The following is a 20,896-nucleotide window of genomic DNA, read 5'->3' as shown; positions in this document are numbered from 1 at the left end:
ATCCCACAGGAGTGCAGCGAGCTCTTTAAGGAAGCGTTTTGTTGCGGGTGGTTTTTAACTGTCCTCTCATCCGTACCTCTGTCCGTACCTCTGTCGTACTAGGAAACCCTGGCTCCAACCCTTGTGCAAACATGTGTCTTGCCCTGTCCCTGGCGAGCTCACCCTTGTCATCGCACCGCTGGGAGCCGCTCGTCCCCGGGGAGCTGCACCGGGCACCCCAGCAGCCGTGAGACGCTGTGCTCGCACCTTTGAGGTCGGCGCGGGGAGCGCTGCTGGCAGATCGGTCGGTGGTTTGTTGTTTTTATTTAGGGCAGACTGCAAGCAGAGAAACTCCCGTCTGTGGGTGGACGTGGTGGCCGAGATCTCTTGTGCGGTTCCCAGGGTTTGCATTTCCCTGGTAGAGTAACCATCCCTCGGCAGGAGGAAGGAGGGTGATGCTCTGGGGAGCCTGTGGCACCTGCCCGGGGCTTATCGCAGCTCTAGGGTGGGATGCGGGGGTGCAGCCAGATCTGCCTGCACGGGGGTTGCTGTAGGCAGGGAGGGAGACGGGCCAAGGCAGCGAGCATCGCACGTGGTTCGGAGACGGCGGCGAGGACCATCGGACCACACTGTGTGGTCCCGGAGGGAACCCTGCAGCCTCCTCTTGCACCGAGGGTCCGGGTGCTCTGCTCTCTGCTGGGACAGAGCGTGCGGGTGGCTGAGGGACACGAGGTTGGATTCGGCCTCGTCAAACTTTCTGCGGATGCTGGATGAAGAGGTCGTTTCTCTGCCAGGAGCTCAGGAACCTTTCACAAAGGATAAATCGATGCAGTGCTTCTTCCGGACCTGGATGAGACTCCGAGGGCTCAACAGCTTCGTTATGGGAGGTTGGTGGCCGTGGCTGTTGGAGGGATGGGATGACTTGTGCTGATCTGTTGGTGGCTTGTGCCACACAGCTGGTGCTCAGGGCTGCTGCCGGGGGTCCTGAGCATTGTCACAGCCTTGGAGGGGACATGCTGGGGGACAGCAGAGCTGGGGGCAGCATGGAGTGTTCCACATGGTGGCAGGAGGCAGCCCGTGAGCCCGACGTGGGAGCATCCAGGTCCCCTCTGCCCTGGCAGGGGCTCCCGGGCAGTGGCCCCGCTGTGGGCAGTGGTGACGAGGGGACGTGGCCCTCGCCGAGCACCAAGCTGGTGGCTGGGACAGCAGCACCCGGGCAGGAGATGCTGTTTGCAGCTGCCTTTGCTCCTGGCGAGGGGATTCAGGCCATGCAGCTTGAGCTGCTGATGGGGGCAAAAGCTTTGCATCCTGCAGCAGGGAAGGAGGGGGGACCCTCCAGCCCTCCTGCCTCGGAGCAGGCTGGTAACCCTGGAGATGGCTCTGTGCTCGTCCAGAAGAGAGGGGCTTTGTACTGCGGCCCCGCAGCGAACACTGGTGCAGTCAGGGCTGGCAGGGCGGGCAGCCGCCGCGCTCAACGGCCGCCTCTGTTCGCTGAAAAATGCTCGGCGTCGGCTTGCCTCCTGGCGCCCGCCTCCCTCTGCGGACCCTTTCTCCTCCTGTGCCACGGTGGGTGGAAGGAGGAGAAGCAAGAGGTGGTGTTGGAGGGACAGCTGTGCCGGGGCTCCGGGGACTGAGGGTGGCTGGGCAAGGGGTGCTGCAGCTCACTGGCACCAAGGGTGCTTTGCTGGGGCAGCCGTGTCCCCTGGTGCGTGTCCCCAGAGAGGAGGGTCTGCCCTTGGGGGCTGACCTGAAAAGCCGGGGCCAGGTTGCACATCTCTCGGGGTGGGAGAGGCAGCCCCGAAGCAGGTGTGAGCGTGTACGTGCAATGCTCCCGCAGGTCGAGGGGCACGTGTTTGTAGCCCTGCAGCCTCTGGGGACAAGCTGCCACCCCAGCTGTGTTGGGACTTTGCCCAGGACTGTGCTGGTGCGGCAGGGCCGCGGCCCCGGCACAGCAGGGCGTCCCTCCGGGATGAGGGCAAACGCCAGGGGCGGAGGTGCTGCCATGGAGAGGAGAATCGCGGACACCGGCAGCGCCAGAAGAGGGTTGACAAACCACAGGTTTGCCCCCCCCCCGCCAAAGCCCCTCCAGCTCCTTAAATAAAAATGCCGGTGACAGCAAAGAGCAGCTTCCCCGGGAGCACAGGGACTGTGGGAGCCTCTGCTTTGTGCTGCACACTGGGTGGGTGGGTTAGGGGCACCTTGCAGCGTTATCACCACGGATCGCCTCTCTCCCTAACGAAGCTAACGGGATTACCCCGGCACGCTGGCGGTTCATCCCACTGTCCTGCTCTGCTGCTCCCCGGGCAGAGCGTGGGGATGGCCAGGGAGGGTACGGATGCAGCGCAGGACCCCGTTTCCCCTTTCAGGAGGAGCAGCAGCACGATGTGGTGGGCAAAATGGAAGAGTAGTTCTGCAACTTCCAGCTTTGATATTTAAAAAAAAAAAAAAAAAAAAAAAAAAAGAGAGCTAAAGCCACCAGCTGTGCTGGTCGAGATGCAGCAGAGGCCGGAGGGCCGTTTTCCTTCACGTACTTGTTTTTGCACCATGCCTGTGCCACTGGAGGTGATGAGCTTGGATGTGACTCGCATTAAATTCATTTCCTTCAGGCATGAGCGAGCCTCAGTGTGGGCCAACCCTGAGCCAAAAGCCATGGATGCTAATGATGCTAACGATGGCTGCAGACTGCTCCAGCCCTGCCCTTCTGCAGCTCCAGCACTAAAGCCGGTGTGAAGCGTGGGCAATGCGAGAAGCCCTTTGCTCAGGAACGAGCAGAGAAAGCTCATGAAAGCTGCATGTGGAGTCCAGGTCGATGTGTCCTTAGCTTGCCCTGTTCCTCCAGGTCAGGCCCCGGCTCCTTCTCCCTTCCCAGCTGAGGGCAGGAGCGACGCAACATCGTGGGGCCGAGGGGAGCTCGAGCTGCACGGCCGCTTCTCCAGGTCACAGGCTGGGCTCCCCGCTCCCGCCGGCGCAGCCACCCGTTGCCTTGCTTCACGTGGCTCTGGGCGGCACTTTGGTCTGAGCTGCAGCGGTCCCTTCCACCAGCCTCCACCGGGATGGGGGAGCCTGCAGGTGAGACGTGCTTGCCGTGTCTGGGGACGTGTCCTGCTGGTTCAGAGGTTCAGGTTCACCCTCCCCGAGCAGAAACCAGCACAGAGACTCCGTGTCGCCTGTAATTAGTCGTGGCAGCGCGATCTTTGATGAGATTCCGTGTCAGTGGGGAGAGGGGAGCAGGGGAGGATGGAGAGCAGCGCTGCAGGTGCTGCTGCGTGCCCACGGCCCCAGCTCTCCCCTCGCCCTTCCACGTAGCTGCACGTGTCACATGAATAACATATTTTCTGAGCCTCTCGCTAGAGCTGCCGTGTTGCGTTTCCCAGTTTATGCACCTTCTCTCTGCAATGGCAGAGCTGTTCCCCCCCTCCCCGGAGTTTTCTTAAATAACACGCTGGAAATATAGCATGGGACCTCCAGAGCTGAATGAGCAATGATCCTTGCTTTCCCTATAACAGTTCAAAATTTGCCGAGGATTACCCAACGCGGTTTGTGGGTTATGAATCCGAAGGAAGAGGAAGGACCGCGCACGCCTGTGTTTTTACCGTGGGCAGGGTGTGGGTTGGTGGCTGTGGAAATAGGATGCTTGTCACAGCGGTTTGTAGATCCTGATTCATTTGTCCTCCTGCAGCAGCCGAACGCTGCGCGGAGGCGTGTGCAGGACCTGTGGAAATTGCATCCGGCTTCAGGTGCGGTTATTTGTCAAACTTGGTTATTTTGGTCGACTCCGGCTTTAAGCTCAGGTTGAATCCTCACTTAGTGCGAGCGATGCTGAGCGGATAACGTCACTCGTCTCAGAAGCACACGGGAATTAGCTCTGAACAAGGGCGTCGTTTTGGCTTTTGCTGGTATGGGGTTTTTTAATGATATGTTGAAATCTGCTTTTTAGAAAATACACTTACCCTAAAGAGGAGTTAGAGGCACGGGAACCCCTTTCCTGCCACTCTGGGGACTTTACTGGGTGTTTCTCTGTCCGTGGGGATTAGCCCAGCTGGCTCAGCATCCTGCCTGGGGAGGATGAGGACGGACAGAAAATAACAGGGTAACTCAGGGAGCCAAAGAAGGAGGGTGGATGCTGATGGGGAGAGAGCAAAAGCTCATGAAAACCTGTAGGAGCACAGCAGGTTCTGTGGAAACCCCACTAATTGCCTGTTGGTGGTTCTAGATACAGAAAAAGATCCTAAACCATCTGGCCCACAGAGATGGAGTCCCCGCTCCTCCAGCACGCTGCAACGCTCAGCTGCTCCCGTGCTGGGAGAATTCCTGTCCAATTTCTGAAACTGCCAGCAGCGTGCAGATCTCCCTGGGGAACGCCGGCGAGGAGCACGTACCTGTGGTGTCCGTGCCCTGGGTGTCTTTCCCTGGCGTCCCACCTCCCTGCCGCCCCAGATCTCCTCCCCAGCGGGCACTGCCGTTTGCCCTCTCGCTTGCTGAACTAAACCTCCCAATAAACCTCCCAATAAAGCCTCCAGCGCCGGCTGTAGCTGTTCAAACTCCAGGGTTGGAGTCGATAAAATCAATATTTCTGCAGGTTGATAGAGTTTCTCCGTCCGATGCCGAACTGACGGAGCAGCAAACAAACCAGTGGACAAAATAAACTGTCCTGCGGAGCGGGACAGGGGTTCACCGTCCCAGCACCTCCGGCCGTCGATAAGGAGGGAGATGTTCAAGCTGGCTGATGCCAACCTCTGTAGGTGGATTTTCCCTACTTGCTCTGATTTCTGTGGCAGGAGCTGAGCGCGAGCCGGTGCCCCAAGTCTCCCAGCTCTGCTTTGCAAGCACTTTGAGATGTCTCTCATTTGCAGAGCATATATTTGTTATGTAATAAGCGCCAGGAATTAATGATCCGCGGCGCGGCTGGGGAAACTTGCGTACTAAGCACCCAAGGAAAAAATAACTTTTCTTTTTTTTTAAAATCACTGATGGAGCCATTAGAACCCGCGTTTTCTTGCAACAAGACCTTCCCAGCCTGCGGGCACGGCTGAGCTGGAGCCGGGGCTAGCGCTGCTGTGTCTCTCCCGACTCTTTCCCTTTGGAGGAGCAATGTTCCTGCCGCTCCCGTTATGAATCATGAGGTTAGCAGCTTTTGACAGATCATAAATCAGTGCTTCGAAGTCACTAGGACAAATCCCAGGACATTTAATCTTTAATATTAGACGTGTTTAAGGCAGTGAATATTTCATGAAGGTGCTGTTGCATTTTAGCACATCATTAGCTGTCTCCTTTTTTTCCCCCCTCTTTTCTTTTTTTGCCACCTCCCTCTTTCCAGGCGGCTCTTCCTCCAAAATCTCAGTAGTTGAAGCCCCATCTCGCTGCCTCCTGACAATAAAGCTCTTTACTGTAATCCCTGCGAGGCATTTTAAGAACTTGCTTAGGATCCCGATGAGCACACGGGTACCTGCCAATCTGCATTATGGCCGTGATGGGGGTACCCCCCCCCAGCATCCTCCCCTGCTCCCCCGGAGCCCGTCCCCACCTCTGCTGGTGTTTACAGCTCAGCCTGCCGCGCCGTCAGGCACGATGGGGAGAGGAGGGGAGGAGGGGGGAAAAAAAACCCCACCATCGGCAGGAGCTTGTAACAGAAACTCCACGTGCAAATCCAATTAATCTTTTGATTTTGCTGTTTCTTGCTCCGGGTTATGTATTTCTACCAAACATGGAATCAATTTCTACCGAGCACGGTCAGGTTTCTGGTGTGGGAAATGTCTTCTCCTGCTGTCAAAAGGATGTAACAGGGTGAGCCAGCACCCAGAGAGTGAAGGGGAGCGGGGGGGCAGTGGGGCTGAGAGCCCCTTAGCCGCGGGACGGGGGCACGGCGTGGGCACTGCCTGCAGAAGATGGAGGTTGGGGGTTTCCGCATCCTCCTGCGGGAGTTTGGGCTGCAGGAGACTCTGCCGTCCCATCGCCACGCGAGGTGTCGGGAGCAGAGGTGGGAAGGGGACGTGGCCAGGATGGGTTGGGAGCGTCCCCCACCCAGGGGGTGCATGGAGGTGGACACCGGCTCTCAAGCGAGGTCGTGATCCCCACTGAGGAGTGAACTGCTGGCCCCAGAGCAGCCCCTCTGCCGGGGGTGCGGGCAGTGCTCAGCAGGACCAGGGCAGGGGCTGGATCCGTGCGGGCACGTCTCTGTAGGGAACGTGAACTGTTCCTGGAGGTCGTCAGGCAGAGGTTTGCTGAGCTGGGGGAGCTGCAGGGCTGCGCAGGAACACAGGTTAAGGGACAGGCCTTTTGCAGCATGGAATCCCATCCCCGGCTACTGTGGGTGCTGCATCACGTAACCCTCTCCAGAAGAGCTGCAGGTTTCTTGCAGCTTTCCACATCTCCTCATCTCTTCCTCTGCATCTTCTGGAGGTTTCAGAAGAGTCCAAAGTGCTCCAGACCCACGTGGAGGATCAGGAATGGCTGTGAATAGCAACAGGGAAAGAGAGCCCGGCGCTGTGGTCGCTGATGTGCCTCTGGGACAGAGAGGTCTCATCGTCCCCCCTTCTCTTTCAGGAGAGTGCAGCTGCCATGAAGGCTACGCCCCGGACCCTGTCCATCGCCACTTGTGTGTGCGCAGCGACTGGGGACACAGTGAAGGGTGAGTGGGGCTGACCCCCGTACGATGGTGCGCTCGCTCTGTCCTGGCTCCCACGCTCTGTCCTGGCTCCCACGCTGGTGAGGGGTCTGGTCTCCTCCCCACTGGCCATCACCGGCACCAAAGACCCGTGTCCGGGCTGTGCCGCTTTCCCTACCGAGTGATGTGCCACAGCTGCTCTTCCCCTCTCTGCCCCCCAGGCCGTGGCCCTACACGACACTTGAGCGGGGATACGACTTGGTCACAGGAGAGCAGGCACCCGAGAAGATACTCAGGTGAGTCAAAGGGGTGTTCGGCTTGGACGTTTGGGAGGGGAGTGCCGGTGAGGACATTCCAGGAGATGCTACCTCTTGGTCACTCCCGGCTCTGTCTTGTGCTGGCTGGGGGACACGAGTGTCGTTTGCCTTTGACAAACCTGAAAGATTTGTTCTGCAGATGAGGAAGGGTTTCCCTCTCGTCCCCTCGGCTGGACATGTCTCAGGACGGTGCACACGTAAAGTCTCCCTGGACTAAAAAGAGGAGCTTGACCGTCCCTGTGTTCTCCCTGTCACATCTCTAGCTATTCCTCTCTCATTTGCTGATGTTTGGCTTCCAGGACAAGACCAAGTGATTAACTTATCCCACGGTGCCACCGCCACTCTGATTTCCAGGTGGTCAGGTGCGATAGAGGGCCACCGTTCTCTGTGGACACTCCGTTCCTGTATGACACATTTCTCCTTATTCCAGGTCCACCTATAGTTTGGGCCAAGGTTTGTGGCTGCCCGTCAGTAAGAGCTTCGTGGTGCCCCCCATGGAGCTTTCCATCAATCCTCTTGCCAGCTGCAAGACAGATGTTCTGGTGACGGAAGATCCAGCAGATGTCAGGTAGGAAGCCGATTTCTCGTTTTCCTCATGCTTGAGTGACTACACTGCTCTTTAAATTGTTATCAAGGACACGGTAATTTCTACGGTGATAAGTTTGATTCATTTTCTTCCAATAAGAAATCTGATGTGATAGGTCTCCAGGCTGTTTTGGTCCTGATGGGTTTAGGCATGACCTGTGTATCTAACTCTGAAGTCTCCCAGTCCAGTCGGGTAACTTGGTATGAACCTGTGGCAAGGCAATTTTAAGGCAGCTTAAATCTAACTTTAGATTGCGTGGCTTGGACTGATGCATTTACTGGTATGGAGGTGCTATCACCTTTCGGAAACTCGTACGTATATCACATCTGCGCAGCCCTTGGCAGTCTGCTGTGGTGCTCATGAAGGGTCAAGGTCAGACCTCGGTGAAAGGCCATGTTGCTTGTCCAATTATTATACAACTAGAGATTTTTTTTTCTCTTCCTCGAGTTCAGTAAATGCCTGGGTATTTCTCTGCCTCCCCCATTTTGACTAGCTTGTGTTTTAACCAGATGTCATTGGAACTTCTAGTTCAGAAGTGGGACCTAAGAGGGCATTGCAGGAGGAGAATTGCTCTGGTGGAAGGAGAGGCTGTTTGCTGGGAGAATGGGCTGAGGGTGGGCAAAGGGGGGTCCCTTGGAAAAGGAACCAGGCAAAATGATTGTCTGTGCCGCAGCTGGAAAAGGAGCAGTGTCCTCTGCCTCGGAGGAGAGTGATGGTGGTGATTGTCCTCCTCTGCCTGGGTTACAAGGGTTTAACTGTAAACTACAAGGGTTTAATTCCTAAGGTATTTAGTGTGTATTCCCCTCTCCCCCATCAAATTAAGATTGAGCATGTGACTGTTGGGTGCCAGGGAGACTCCGTGATCCATCCATCCATCCCTCGTTCCTTCTCGCTGCCTGCTCCCGTTGACTCAAGACACAATTTCCTGACCTGCAAATTCTTGTCTGTGTTGCGAATCATCTTCCTGGGCACTAGCAGGATCCTTACATCCCCCAGCCCCTTTGGTCTTTTCTTTTCCTAGAGCAATGGGACAGTGGATTTCCATTCTTCCCTCCCATCCTCAGGAGTCTTGGCAGGTCTATGGTTGGAGCAGGTACCTACAAAACCTGTGACAGAGCCAGAACTGGCGTCCAAAAGGTCCTTACTTCCAAGTGTGTTTTTGTTGCTAATTAGTGTTTGTTCTCTTTCCTGCAAAAAGAGACTGATGGTACATATCTGTCACAATTTGCTTCTCTTAGGAGCGCTGTTTTTCTTGTCTGCAGAAGACTACTGCTTTTCATTTGAGAAGGTGAAGGGTCACCTGGTTGTGTGTTAACATTTTCCAAGCCAAAATGCCAGGAGAACGTTATTTCTTGCCTCCTCACATCTTTGATAAAAGCACCTTAGCGCAAGTAGAGGCGAGGAAGCTTGCTTTCTGCTCTAGTGCAGTAATTGTCTCCAGGCACTCATCCTCGTGGAAGAGTCTCGGGATGGATGAATGTCAGGCAGGAGGAGGGGAACTTCTGGCACGGAGGCTGCTGCCAGCTCCCCTCGTAAATGGAACCCGAACTAAGAATTCCAGGTATAAATATTGGAGTGACCCAGGCAGAATAAGGGAGACAAGTTCACGGCGCTTGTATCTTACATACAGGAGATGCTAAATTATTAAAACTTTAATAAATGTAATAATAAATATTTGATGTTGAATTATGGAAGGTTTCACAGATACAGTGAAAACCGAAAAGTGATCTATTATTTCTGCATTAGAACTTAAACACTTCTCAAACGGGGATCAGGCTGCTAGCTCAGGGTCCCGAGCACCCTGGGGTGGGTGCAAACCAAGGTGCTGCTGCCTGAGCGGAGCGTGGTGGTGCGGAGGAGGTAACGCTTGGGCTGCTGAGGGCCACTGCTGTCGCTGAGCTGGGACGTTGCTGTGTTGGTGCTCACGGACATCACGTTGGCCTGTCTCTGAGAACCCTCTCTGAGGTTCCTGGACGCTTTCACGCAATGAAAAAGGTACTTTTAGAGCTGGTTGTCTTTCAGCCTCTTTGCTTTGTCCCTCTGGACTGAGACAAGTGTTGGTAGCTTCTCGAGGGAGCAGTAACGCAGCAGTTTTGGTGGTTCACGTGTCCGGATGATGACCCGTAATGTTGGACCTACCATCGGAGGTGAACGCGTGCTGTCCCCTTGCGTAGGTGTTCAAACGCAGCCATCCCTCTGCACGGGGTGGGAGCGCGGTGGCACTGCCACTGCTCCTGCGGGTGGTCCTGCAGCGCTTGAGCCCTCGTACGGTCACGTCCCTGTGCCGAGGGGCAGCTCCTGGGCCGTAGGACACCAGCTGCAACGCGGCCGCATCTCGGCTCCTGGAGTGCCCTGTTTGCCGTCCTGTAACGCTGTGGTGGTAGCTCGGTCCTGGATTTCTTCTGTATCTTTAATAACGAGCGTGCTGCATTCCTCCAGACCTTTCATTAGACTAACACCTTTTTGCTCTGGGGTCGCTTGTCTTGAAGAGTTTAATGGAGGGAAATTGCAGAAAGCCTGGTTTGGAGAAAACAAGTGATGAAGTCTTTACAACTCCGAGGGTTGAAGGTTCAAACGTGGCTTTGTGTTTTTATGAAGATGCTTGCGACTGCGGAAGGGACAGGTGGGGCTCTGCCTTTCAGCAGCTCTCCGGAGAAATGCTGATTCCCTGCTGCTTCTCCGGAGGGATGCTGTTCCCCATGTGTTCCAGCACGGAGCGGTGCAACAAGCTGTGCGCAGTGCTTTGGTGGATGGGAACGAAGGGCCCAAACCTCCTCCCACTGCTGCAGCCAAATCATTAGAGAAACTTCCTCCAGACGGGAGCCAAAGGTCTAGGTGCAAACATCCCACCGAGGATGCTCTCCCACGTGTGCCGGGGCGTGAGTGGGGACAGGACTTTGCATGCAGAACTGGGTAGTGGAGGTTTTAGGGCTGTGCATCATAAATTAAGCACGAGGGCGCTCAGAGTTAATGAAACTTGTATGTATAATTCATCAGTAACCATACTGAGCAGCCCCCCCTTGACCCCAGAGTCTGATTCTCCACACAATCATCGCGTCGGTCACACATCTGGGATCGTGGCAGCCACACTAATGGTGATGTCTTTGTTCATATGAGGTTGGCCAGCACCGCTGCGGGGCTCTCCCCGTGCTGGGAAGCCTCTGGCTTGGGCTGGAGGCCGGGTCCCGGGCTGGGTAGGCTGCCCCAGCTGCGCATCCCCTGCCAGGGCAGGAAATACCTCCCAGTCCCACCTTGTTCTGCAGACCCCTCTGTGTGTCCCTCTCCCCATTGCTCCTGTGCCTCTCTCTTACCTGTATTCCTCCCATAACCTGGTGGTAGATGCATTAGTCTGGTTTTTTTTTAAACTAATTACTGTTAGGTGCTTAATCCTTCCGCTGGCCTTCCCTGGACACCTTGTCGTCTCTTATTTGTCCCTTTAAGAGGTACCGCTTGTCCTGTGGGACCAGAAATCCCTAGAATTGTGCAGCATTTGCTGCTCTGCCCCGGCAGCAGCTCATGGGGAGGACCCGCACCCAAGTCCCGCCACTGCCAGCAGCGAGCATCCCTGCGGGAGGTAACAAAAGCATCCCTGCAGGGGGTAATAAAGGTAATAAAATCCCTTGGGGCACAGCCGGCCGCAGGGGGCCAAGAGGGGAGATAACCCGGGGGGCAGAGCACGGCGCTGGCAGATGCCCGGTGGTCCCGGTTCACCGTGCCACCCGCTCTGCAGAAAAGTTGATAATTTCTGATGAGCGGCCGTAAATCAGAGGCGCAAGCCTCAGCTGCCACCTGACATGACATATAGCTCTATCGTTATGGCAACCATAGAAACAAATAAAAGCCTTGCCTTCGCTTGACAAGCCTTTGAGATGTCCTGATGGAGAGACAAGTGTTCAGCAGCAGAATGAAATCTCTTGAACTTGCTGTCGATTCATCTTCGTTTTGCTCCCAACTGAGCCCCTTTGCTCTCTGAATTCTTTGCCAAAGTACAATCAACTGGATTTTTATTTTTTTTTATTTGTTTGTTATTTTGTTTTCGGTTGTCTCTTATTTTCGGTTCTCTCGGTGGCAGAGAGCTGCTCCCCAGCTCTGCGCCCGCATGTGTCCTGTCTCGTGTCGAGAACAGGAGCTGGGATTTTGCTCCCTGCCTGTGGCTTTCCCCGGCTCATCCCTGCCATGCCCTTGCGACACCATCGCTGCCCCAGGCTTCCAGGGCTTTGGCAGTGAAGTTTTGCAGGGGTTTTGCAGTGATTTGGGCACTCGTGATTTTGCAAGTCGGTGCCGACCGTTGCGGCGTGAGGGTCCCTGGGAGCAGAGGAGGATGAAGAGCGCGGTGGATGAGAAAGGCAGAAGGAATCTGGGCCAGGAGAGGGGAAACAGCTTTGCCGTGGCCACGGTGTCGTAGCAGCAGCGGAGCTCATCTGCCCCACAACTTGTGCCTTATCTGTGGGAGCACAGGCAAGTGGGTGCTGCTGCAGGTGAGCATCACTGAGGCTCAGGAGGCGGGCTGGGCCGGTCCCCGTGGGCAGCGTGCCGGCAGGGTACGGGCAGCAGCAGGCAGAGAGCACCCTGCCAGCTCTTCTTGCCATTTGGTGCAGAAGATGCTGTGGGAACTTGGTCTTTTTTTCGCCCCTTTTCTGTCTCCTGCCCTCCTGGAACAGAGCAGGCTGTGATTTCCGGGTGCTCGATGCTGGAGGGGCCCTCAGCCAGGAGGTCGGGGCAGAGGGGAAACCCTGTTTTCGGGCTGTTTGTCAGCAGGGACCGCTGGGAGCTGCCTGCAGAGGCTCTTGCTCCATTGGTGTCAAGAAAGCAGCCGTGAGCGGCTCTCAGCAGGTGCCCGTGATGAATGGACGGCTTCACACGATGGAGCAAATGGATCATTGCATCACCAGGCACAACTTACTCATTTCTGCAAAGAGGGCAATTCATTACCGTGCACATCACAGAGGCACCGTCAGTCCCGCAGATAATGTCCCCAAAGCTCTGGCCTGGGTCTCTTATCACCCCAACACGCTGTCGTCTCCCAAAAAGTGCTGGGGAAGCAGCTTGCAGTGCTTAACACGGGGACGGAGGCAGCCTTTGGCCTCATCCTCTGGAGGGAAGGGACAGATGCTTTACAGAGAGGCAGCCACCAGCCCCTGCCCCGCATCTGTCAACTGTGCATCATCCTGGCTGCTTACCGGGATTTTTCCTGCTCCCTGCCTCCTGCTTTGATTTATGAGAGCAGGTTAGAAGAGTCAGGTACGTCTCACTTGGCTGCGGGGTGACTAAATGGAGACGTAACCTTGCGGCAGCCACCGAAGGGTGTGAGCAGCAGTGTGAGAGGAAGTACCGGAGTGGTGAGACGGGGAAATAGGGACAGAGAGGAAAGGGGGGAAAACCCCCAAAACTCGAGCTGAAATCACCTGGGGAGTATCTAGGGTAGGTCAGAATTGAAACGTGGTTCACCCAGCACCTCTGGGACGGAGGGTGCAGGGTCCTCACCACCCTCAGCCTGTCTCCTCCTGGTCCATTTCCAGCCATGGGTGATCTTTCATGCCCAGAAGGAACACTTCAGCCCTCCCTCTTCAGGGGCTTTTAATAATTCCTGCTATGGTAATGCTGAGTTTAATTCTGTCTCTCGTGCTGCGGTCCTTCGTGCAAACCCACTGCATTTTTGAGGTCTTGATGGCTGGATGATAAAACTGCGCAGAAAATGATGGAAGGCCTTAGGGGTAGTGGATGTAAATTTGGACCTGGCTCGTAGGCAAATCCATCGTAGGGAGCACCAGCAACAGCTACAAGTTTGGCAGCTGAGCGATTGCTGTTCCTCTCGTCCATGGAGCCGCAGAGCCCAGGAGGGAAAAACAACCCAACAAGCGAACAGATTTTGTTTATATATTTATTGAGACAATTAAAAAACTCCAACAGCCGCCAAATATGTAAACGCTGTCTCACACCCAGAATGATTCCTTTTCATATATCTGGGATCTCCCTTCTCAGAGTAGGGTTTGGCATTGGCCTCTGCAGCCGCTCCTCATGCCAGATCTGCTATGGGTAGCTGCGTGTCCGTCCGTCCAGCCGCCTGGAGCAGGGTCCGTGGTGGAGCAGGGTCCGTGGTGGAGCAGGATCCTGCCGGCGTTGAGACAAGCAGCAAGTAAAGGGTTTGGAGGGGGAGGCAGGGGCTCTAAAACATGTGCTGATGTGTGTGCTTAGCAGAAAAGGTGATGCAAGGTGGCAAAATCAGACCTTGTGTTTCTTCAGTGAAAGGAGTTCTCCCATTCCTGTTTGATGGTGGTGTTTGTTTTTATGTCCCTGCCTTTGCTTTCTGTTAAACATCAGCTGAAGCAATGCTTTGTAGCTGCCTGTTCAAAGTGCAGCCCCATGGCCTCTCTGTTTATACAGCCTCTCTGTACTATTTTTCATGAATTACTTTTTTTTTTTTTTCCTCCCATCTGAGTTTTATTACCTTTGTGTGCATCTCCTGCCTGTGAAGGGGACTGGAAAGTTTGCAGGCAGGAGAGGGATCAGACAGTTCACCCCCTGGCCCAGACAGGGGTGGTTGCATGATGCTGGGAAGGTGGGGAACCGTGCCAGGCTTGGGACAGGGAACTTCTTGCCGCCTCCTCCTCCTCTTCCTCCTCCACAGTGCTGGGGAGGGAGCTGCAGTGATTTTGGAACGGGTCAGGTCACTGGGGATGGCCGCAGCACTGTGGGGATGGTTTGTAGTGCAGGTACTCAAGCTCCAGCAAGTGCAGAGTTTTGGGGTCAGCTCTGCCCCCCCCCCCCATTTCAGAGCGAGCTGACCCACATCGCCTTCACCTGGTGCCAGCCACGAGCGTGCAGACACCCGGGCAGTGAGCTGGGGCTTGGAGCCGCGCTCGTGGGTTGCTGGGGACAGGAGAGGGACAGCGGAGGAACGAGGGCAGTGGCAGCGGCAGGAGGGACAGGATTTCCCGAGCACCTGGGGAAGGATGCTCTGAGTCCTCTCACGCAGGGCTGTCCTCAGCAAACTTTGTCCCTAAGGCCCCGAGATGCTCCAGGGTGGGGTGGGATGATGGCCCCGGTCCTGCCCGGATGAGCAGCTGTCCTTCAGCTTAACTGTGTCACTGCGGGGTACGGTCCTGGGTGGGGCAGTGACATTGGGAAAAGGTTAATAGCTTTTCTTCAGCTATTTCTTCATGCGGCTTAGTGGAAAGAGCTGGCACCACCCACCAGCCAGTTCTGATGAGATTTCAGTTGCCTGAAACTTGCCCGACGCGGACCGTGCCTGCTCCCCCTTTCTCGTTTTTATGTCCCGTAACTACCGTTGGATCATTTCATCCAAAGGACAAAACTAATAAAATTCAGCCGAGCCGAAACGTTCCTGGGAGCGCGCCAGGGACCTGCGACAGGCTCCGCAGCCGGCGCGGGGAGGAGAAGTCATCCCAGCGGAGACGATGGGAACAGAGGTGGACACAAACAGGGGAGCTTTGTCCTGCTTTAAGGACACCGCGAGAAGACGCCGTTCCTTGCAGGCTCGGAAAGGACTCTTGCAGAAGACGGACCCCTGGGTTTATTTTTACAGGGGTGTTTTAATTGCTGAAGGGAAGCGGGGGGATGCACGCGTTGCTGCAGAGGAACATCGCTCTTGCTGTGGAGGGACGAGGGAAGGCAGACAAAACCGAAGGGGAAAGCTCCCCTTCAGCTTTCACCCCAGGGCAGGCAGCGACCGTGCAGGCACTGCGGCCGCCGAACCTGGCAGTGTGGGCAGCCGGGGCCGGGCACGAGGGCAGCCGCAGTCGCAGCCGGTGAACTGGGACGGCCACGCTCTCTGAAGACAAATGAAGTTCATTAGTTTCAGCTCCTGCTCCTGAGCATCTGAGGCCGGGGTGATGTTTCCATCGGCTCCGGTGGACTCGGTATGGTGCCCCTTGCCCACGGCTGCTGCCCTCGAGGGATTTACTCTGCTCCGGGACATCACCCCGGCTCTCAGGGTGATTTATTAGGGGAAAATGCCTTCTCTTCCTCCCGCTGGCCTCAGGGCAGCCGAGGGAGCCATCCGTGCAGCACTTTCCAGGCAGCTCAGAGTAACTTTGTGGGTGCTGCGCTGGTCCTTCTCATTCCAGGCAGTTTCCCGACGCAGGGGAGATGCTCTGCAGGCTCTCCCTGCCCCCCTGACCTGCAGGCAAAGGAGCAAAAGCAGCTCAAAATGAGGTTAGAAGGACCGAAATGCTCAGTGCGTGGTTTAGAGCCAGCATCAGTGTTGCACAGAGCAGGGGACGGTGGCTCAGAAAACCTTTCCATGCTTTGCCGCAGCTGGCCGGTGGGACCGCAGCTGGACCAGACCGTGCATCGGCTGCAAATCATCTGCCCTTTGCCTCCGCTTTGCCCAGGTTTCGCATCGTTGCCCCTTTTTGCCTGTTTATCTGCTGCTTACTCAACTTCTTTTCTGATTTAGATGTTTGTAAGTACCTGTCAGGTCTTTCTCCATTCTCCTCAAATCTGGCTGCTGGCTACACAGTGAAAAGCAAAAGCTTTCTTGACTTTTTCCTGCTGCTACATGTTTAAAGCCCTGAGGTGCGGTGAGTGGTGGTGCTTTCCTGGGCAGTATGCTGGAGCGCAGAATATTTTTTTTGAGGGAATAAATCAAAGAGCAGTGCAAAGCTCTGGTTTGGAAGGAGGGCTGATGAGCAAGCAGGGGGGGAAAAAAAAAAAGAAGAAAATTAGGTGAAACCTTGCAAAAAAATAATCCCATCTTGGGAATTGCCCTGCTTTCACTGCCTGAAGAATTACTGTGCCATAATCAATTCAGCTCTAGACATTTCCTGCGGTGTTTTTGATATAATGAGGTGCTATTGGCTGCAACCAAGTGCCTTTTATCATAACGCAGATGGGTGCAGTTGGGGACCCGCGCCGTGCCGCAGGCTGCGCCGCGCTCGGGGCCAGGCTCTGTCGGGGCTGAGCAGCGCTGGCAGTGGCCGGAGTGGAGCCAGGGAACAGAGCTCTGGGAGGAAGGGATGGGGATGAGGGTGTTGATGGACCACACAGTCGGTATATAATTCATCTAGCGCGTGTTTCTCCTCCACCGGAGGAGATGAAAGCAGCTGATATTGTGCAGGCTTTGGAGGGGAGGCATGTGGGAGGGTGTGAAGAGCCCCCAGTTGCATCTAGGGCACGTTCAGGTGTGTTGGCACTATGGCTGGATGGGTTTTGAAGGGGGAATGTATTCGTGTCTCCTGCAAACAGGAGGTCTGGGCGTTGCATGCAGAGATTTGTCTCAGGCATCACATAGCCAGGTCATTCAGTGCTGGGCGATGTTGGGTTTTTGGGGGGTTTTGGGTTTTTTGGTTTGATTGGTTGGTTTGGAAAGGACCTCAAAGCCCATCTAGTTCCACCCCTGCCATGGGCAGGGACACCCTCCACTAGCCCAGGCTGCCCAAAGCCCCATCCAACCTGGCCTTGAACACTGCCAGGGAGCCAGGGGCAGCCACAGCTTCTCTGGGCAACCTGTGCCAGGGCCTCACCACCCTCACAGGGAAGGATTTCTGCCTCAGATCTCATCTCCATCTCCCCTCCTGCAGCTTCAGGCCATTCCCCTTGGCCTGTCACTCCCTGCCCTTGTCACCAGCCCCTCTCCAGCTTTCCTGTAGCCCCTTTAGGGACTGGAAGGGGCTCTAAGGTCTCCCTGAAGCCTTCTCTTCTCCAGGCTGAACAACCCCAACTCTCTCAGCCTGTCTCCATAGCAGAGGTGCTCCAGCCCTTGGATCATCTCTGTGGCCTCCTCTGGCCTCACTCCAACAGCTCCATGTCCTCCTTGTGCTGGGGACCCCCGAGCTGGACGCAGTACTGCAGGGGGGTCTCACCAGAGCGGAGCAGAGGGGCAGAATCCCCTCCCTTGACCTGCTGGTCACGCTGCTGGGGATGCAGCCCAGGACACGGGTGGCTTTCTGGGCTGCCAGCACACATTGCTGGGTCACGTTGAGCTTCTCATCCCCCAACACCCCAAGTCCTTCTCCTCAGGGCTGCTCTCCATCCATTCTCCACCCAGCCTGGACTTGTGCTTGGGATTGCCCCAGCCCACATGCAGGACCTTGCACTTGGCCTTGTTGAACTCCATGCGGTTCACACGGGCCCACCTCTCCAGCCGGCCCAGGTCCCTCTGGATGACAGTTGCCTTATATATAAGGCAAAACTGGCTCGGGCTGGGCTGGCGTCCCCTGATGCCGCACAGACGGCGCTCACCCTCCCGGCTGGTGGCTCTGCCGCGGGCTGTCCCCCTGTCACCGCCTCGCCGCGTCCACCCCAGCCCTGCCCCAGCCCCGTGCAGGGCTCTCTCCCAGCAGCAGCTCGTCGGGAGCCGCGCTGAACCCAGCAGCACACAATTAAACACCAGCTAATACTTCCCTGCTACTGCGGAGGGCTTAAAGTGACATAAATGAAGAAGCTGAGAATTAAGGCAGGATACTGTGTAAATATGCACTGAGCTTTTGCAGTGAGAAGTCTCTTTATTCAGTTCAGTCCGCATCTTTTTTTATTTTTTTTTTTTTTTTATCAGCACGTATCAAACATGGATGGGCCAGAGCTGGAGATGTTGGCTCTGACATGTGGGTCCTCTGGAGCCGGACACAGCGTGGGGTTAACGATAAAGTTGTGGGTGGTTCAGTGAAGTGCTCCTTGACCCATAGAGTCCAAGGGGTGAATCCGTACCAGACAGGATCTGTCTGTGTAACATGTCCCTGACGTGCGTTAGGGCTCTTCTGCGAAGTGAATGCCGTGGAGCAGCTATTCTGCACCACCTCTCCAGGGGGACGCCCCGAAACCCTGCGGGAAGGGCTGGAGTTAACCCGCCACAAGGCTCTTCATCTCAGCCCCGCTTTTATTCCCCACGTGCCTGTGCTGACAGCCCATAATCTGCCATTAACCCTTTATTAACTCAAAGCCTGCCCTTATTTTGAAGCATGACCTTTAAGCTCGAGGCTGTTTTCGCAGGCGATGGTGTCTGCAGAGCCCCAGTGCCAGCGGGGCCGGCAGGCTGGGCACCGCTGCCTCTTGCCCACAAACATCCGCAGCGGCTGCCGACCCGGCTCGCAGCCCGGCCGTGCCCAGGGTCCCTGCGTAGGGGTTTGGTAGGTGTTAACTGATGGAACCTCTTGTTCCGTGACAGTGCTTCCCGTGAGGGAACCTGTGGGTTTCTGCTCGCCTCCCGCCCACAGCCGGTCTTCGTGGTGGCATTTTACCTGTAAGTTGGTAGTTGGCTTCTGTTTGGGTCCAAAGGACGTTGTTGTTTTACTGACAGGTAAAATGAGCCCTCTTAAACCTGCTCCAAGTAGTTTCAAGCCAAGACTATTATTATGGATGGACTATTCCAGGATTCCTTAGTTCTTGCCCTGGCTGAATAGGTGGCTCATGTTCCCTGTCCCTGCAGGGAGATTTTGATGGTTCCAGTTATCATCCTGCATCTCCCTGTGGGAAAGGAGACCCGGAGGAGGCAGGGTGTCACACTCAGCTTATTTGAGCCAAGAAGCCAGCGCTAGGTGTGTTACAAGACCTGGCGGCTTCTCTCCCTTACAGGAGCTTCTCAAGTACTTAAGGTCAGAGCAGATCATCCCTAGCTGATGTGACCTTCCCACCCTCCCACGTGGCTGGTGGGAGCTGGGTCCAGGAGGATGAGCCTTCCTGGGTTTGTGTTAGTTTGACTTGTCAGACCAGCGTGATGTTTTTTGGGGAGGTGAACGCCATAATTTGTGCCCAGCTGTAGCTGATACATGATATTGATAGAGGTGGAGAGTCAAGAATGGCTGCCGTTGACCTGAAGGGCTTTTCATGGCACCTCATTTGGAGGTCAAGGAGAATTACAGACCACCCCTTTCCTGGTAAAACTGGGATATGGTGCATCACAGGCAATTAATTATAAACTGAAACCTCCTCTTTTATTGAAGCCTGGTTTATAAAAAGGGAAAAAAAAAAAAAAAAAAAAAAGGAGCTTTTAGTCTGAAAAAACTTAATTGCAGTAAAAATGGAGCCTGGCTTGCTTATAAAGCACCAGTGGGCAGCAGATGGGCTCAGACGCAGCAGGGGTGACTGAGTGGGCAGTGGACACTGCCTGTGTTCGGGGAGCAGCCATGCTCATCTGCCGCCCAGCTCCACAGTGGAAGGGAAACCACAGAAATTCCTGCCGGCTCCTTGCCCGGCCTTGAAAGGGGCCAAGAAACGGGTGGGATTGAGCGCAAATGTGGCGAGCGGTTCAGGGAGAAGCCCGGTTGTTGTGTGCCTTTTGGATTCATCAGCCGGGGCTTTGCAGGGATTTAAGGGAGCACGAACAGATTTCCTGCTAAACGTCTGGCTCCCCGGTATTTCGGCAGCCTGCTCGGAGAACGCCGTGTGCGCTCAGGTTGCGGGCAGAGGTGGGGAGGCGGCAGCGGCTTTGCCGTCCCTTTGCCGTGGGGATGGTGGGCCTGACCCCACCACTGCTTCCAGCGTGGCTGGGCGGCTGTTCCTGTGGAGGCTGATGTCCTCCATCGGTGTCCCTTGGTGTCGTTCCAGCTGCGCAGCTGCGGGTGACGGGGCGTGCAGAGTTGGGAGCATCCCCAGAGATGCTCCAACGCCCCCGCCTTTCCCTGCAGCACCCGGTCAGGCAGATGGAGGGTGTTCCCAGAATAGCCCCGAATAATCTCAGTTTGGGGGAGCGTGTGGGTTTGGCTGGGCAAAGCCCCACTGGAGTACCTGCAGCAGGCAGCTGGAGTGAAGTCCCTAAGCTCTGGCCTCTCCGCGGCAGCTGTGACAGTCTGACCTATGTCAGCGCGTCACCTGCTGTGATGGGTTTTCTGAGCCTTGCAAGGTTCATCTGGTCTCTCCTGGCTTTCCCAGGGGCTGGGAGATGTTCGGGCTCGAGCAGTTTAGCGGGAGCGGAGCTGGTCTGCAGGGCCAGCACGGTGTCTCTGCGTGCAGCATTGATCCTGGGTCAGGTGCCCACGCAGGCGCTTCCTCGAGAAATAAAACCCAGCGCCAAGTGCTGGGCGACCTATTTAGGAAATCTGCGTCTCTGCTGTGACTTGGCGCCACAGTGTCCCAGCAAAGTCGGTCCCACGTCCTCTGCCACAGCTCCCACGCGGCCAGGAGCTGCTGCGGTTCCTCCTGCCGCCGCACTCCAGCACGGCCACGCGGCGTGCCGGTGTCTGCCCCACGCTTCTCGCAGCGAGGGATTTTCACCTGCAGCAGTAGAAATGCTGCCGCTGTGGGAAGGGCTGCTGTTTCTTGCAGGAGATGTTGTGGCTGCAGAAGACAGAGGAGGACACGCTTGTGCGACGGGGCTGTGCCACTTGAACAACCTCCACAACTCAAGTGGAACGGTTTCTGTGTGCTCATCCTTGCTTTTTGGGGCTGAAACGGGGATATGTGCATCGTCTTTCAATCGCATGGGTGTGCATGCAAGAAGTGCAGCTCCCTGCC

General features: G+C 55.9%; 1 protein-coding gene across 2 annotated transcripts in view; it reads left to right on the top strand.

Annotated features, from left to right (window-relative positions):
- ASTN2 (astrotactin 2) overlaps nt 1–20,896 on the top strand; it is a 357,525-nt gene that overhangs the window by 151,157 nt on the left and 185,472 nt on the right. For both annotated transcript variants that reach the window (XM_054848678.1, XM_054848677.1), the window contains 3 exons: nt 6,523–6,607; nt 6,805–6,879; nt 7,331–7,468. In XM_054848678.1, the coding sequence (XP_054704653.1) occupies nt 6,523–6,607; nt 6,805–6,879; nt 7,331–7,468 (298 nt within the window). The remainder of the gene's footprint in view (nt 1–6,522; nt 6,608–6,804; nt 6,880–7,330; nt 7,469–20,896) is intronic.

Source organism: Grus americana, chromosome 20, assembly GCF_028858705.1.
Source record: "Grus americana isolate bGruAme1 chromosome 20, bGruAme1.mat, whole genome shotgun sequence".
In the NCBI taxonomy this organism is placed as follows: Eukaryota; Metazoa; Chordata; class Aves; order Gruiformes; family Gruidae; genus Grus; species Grus americana.
Note: the sequence above shows the minus strand (reverse complement) of the source record. Positions and strands in the feature narration are given on the sequence as shown.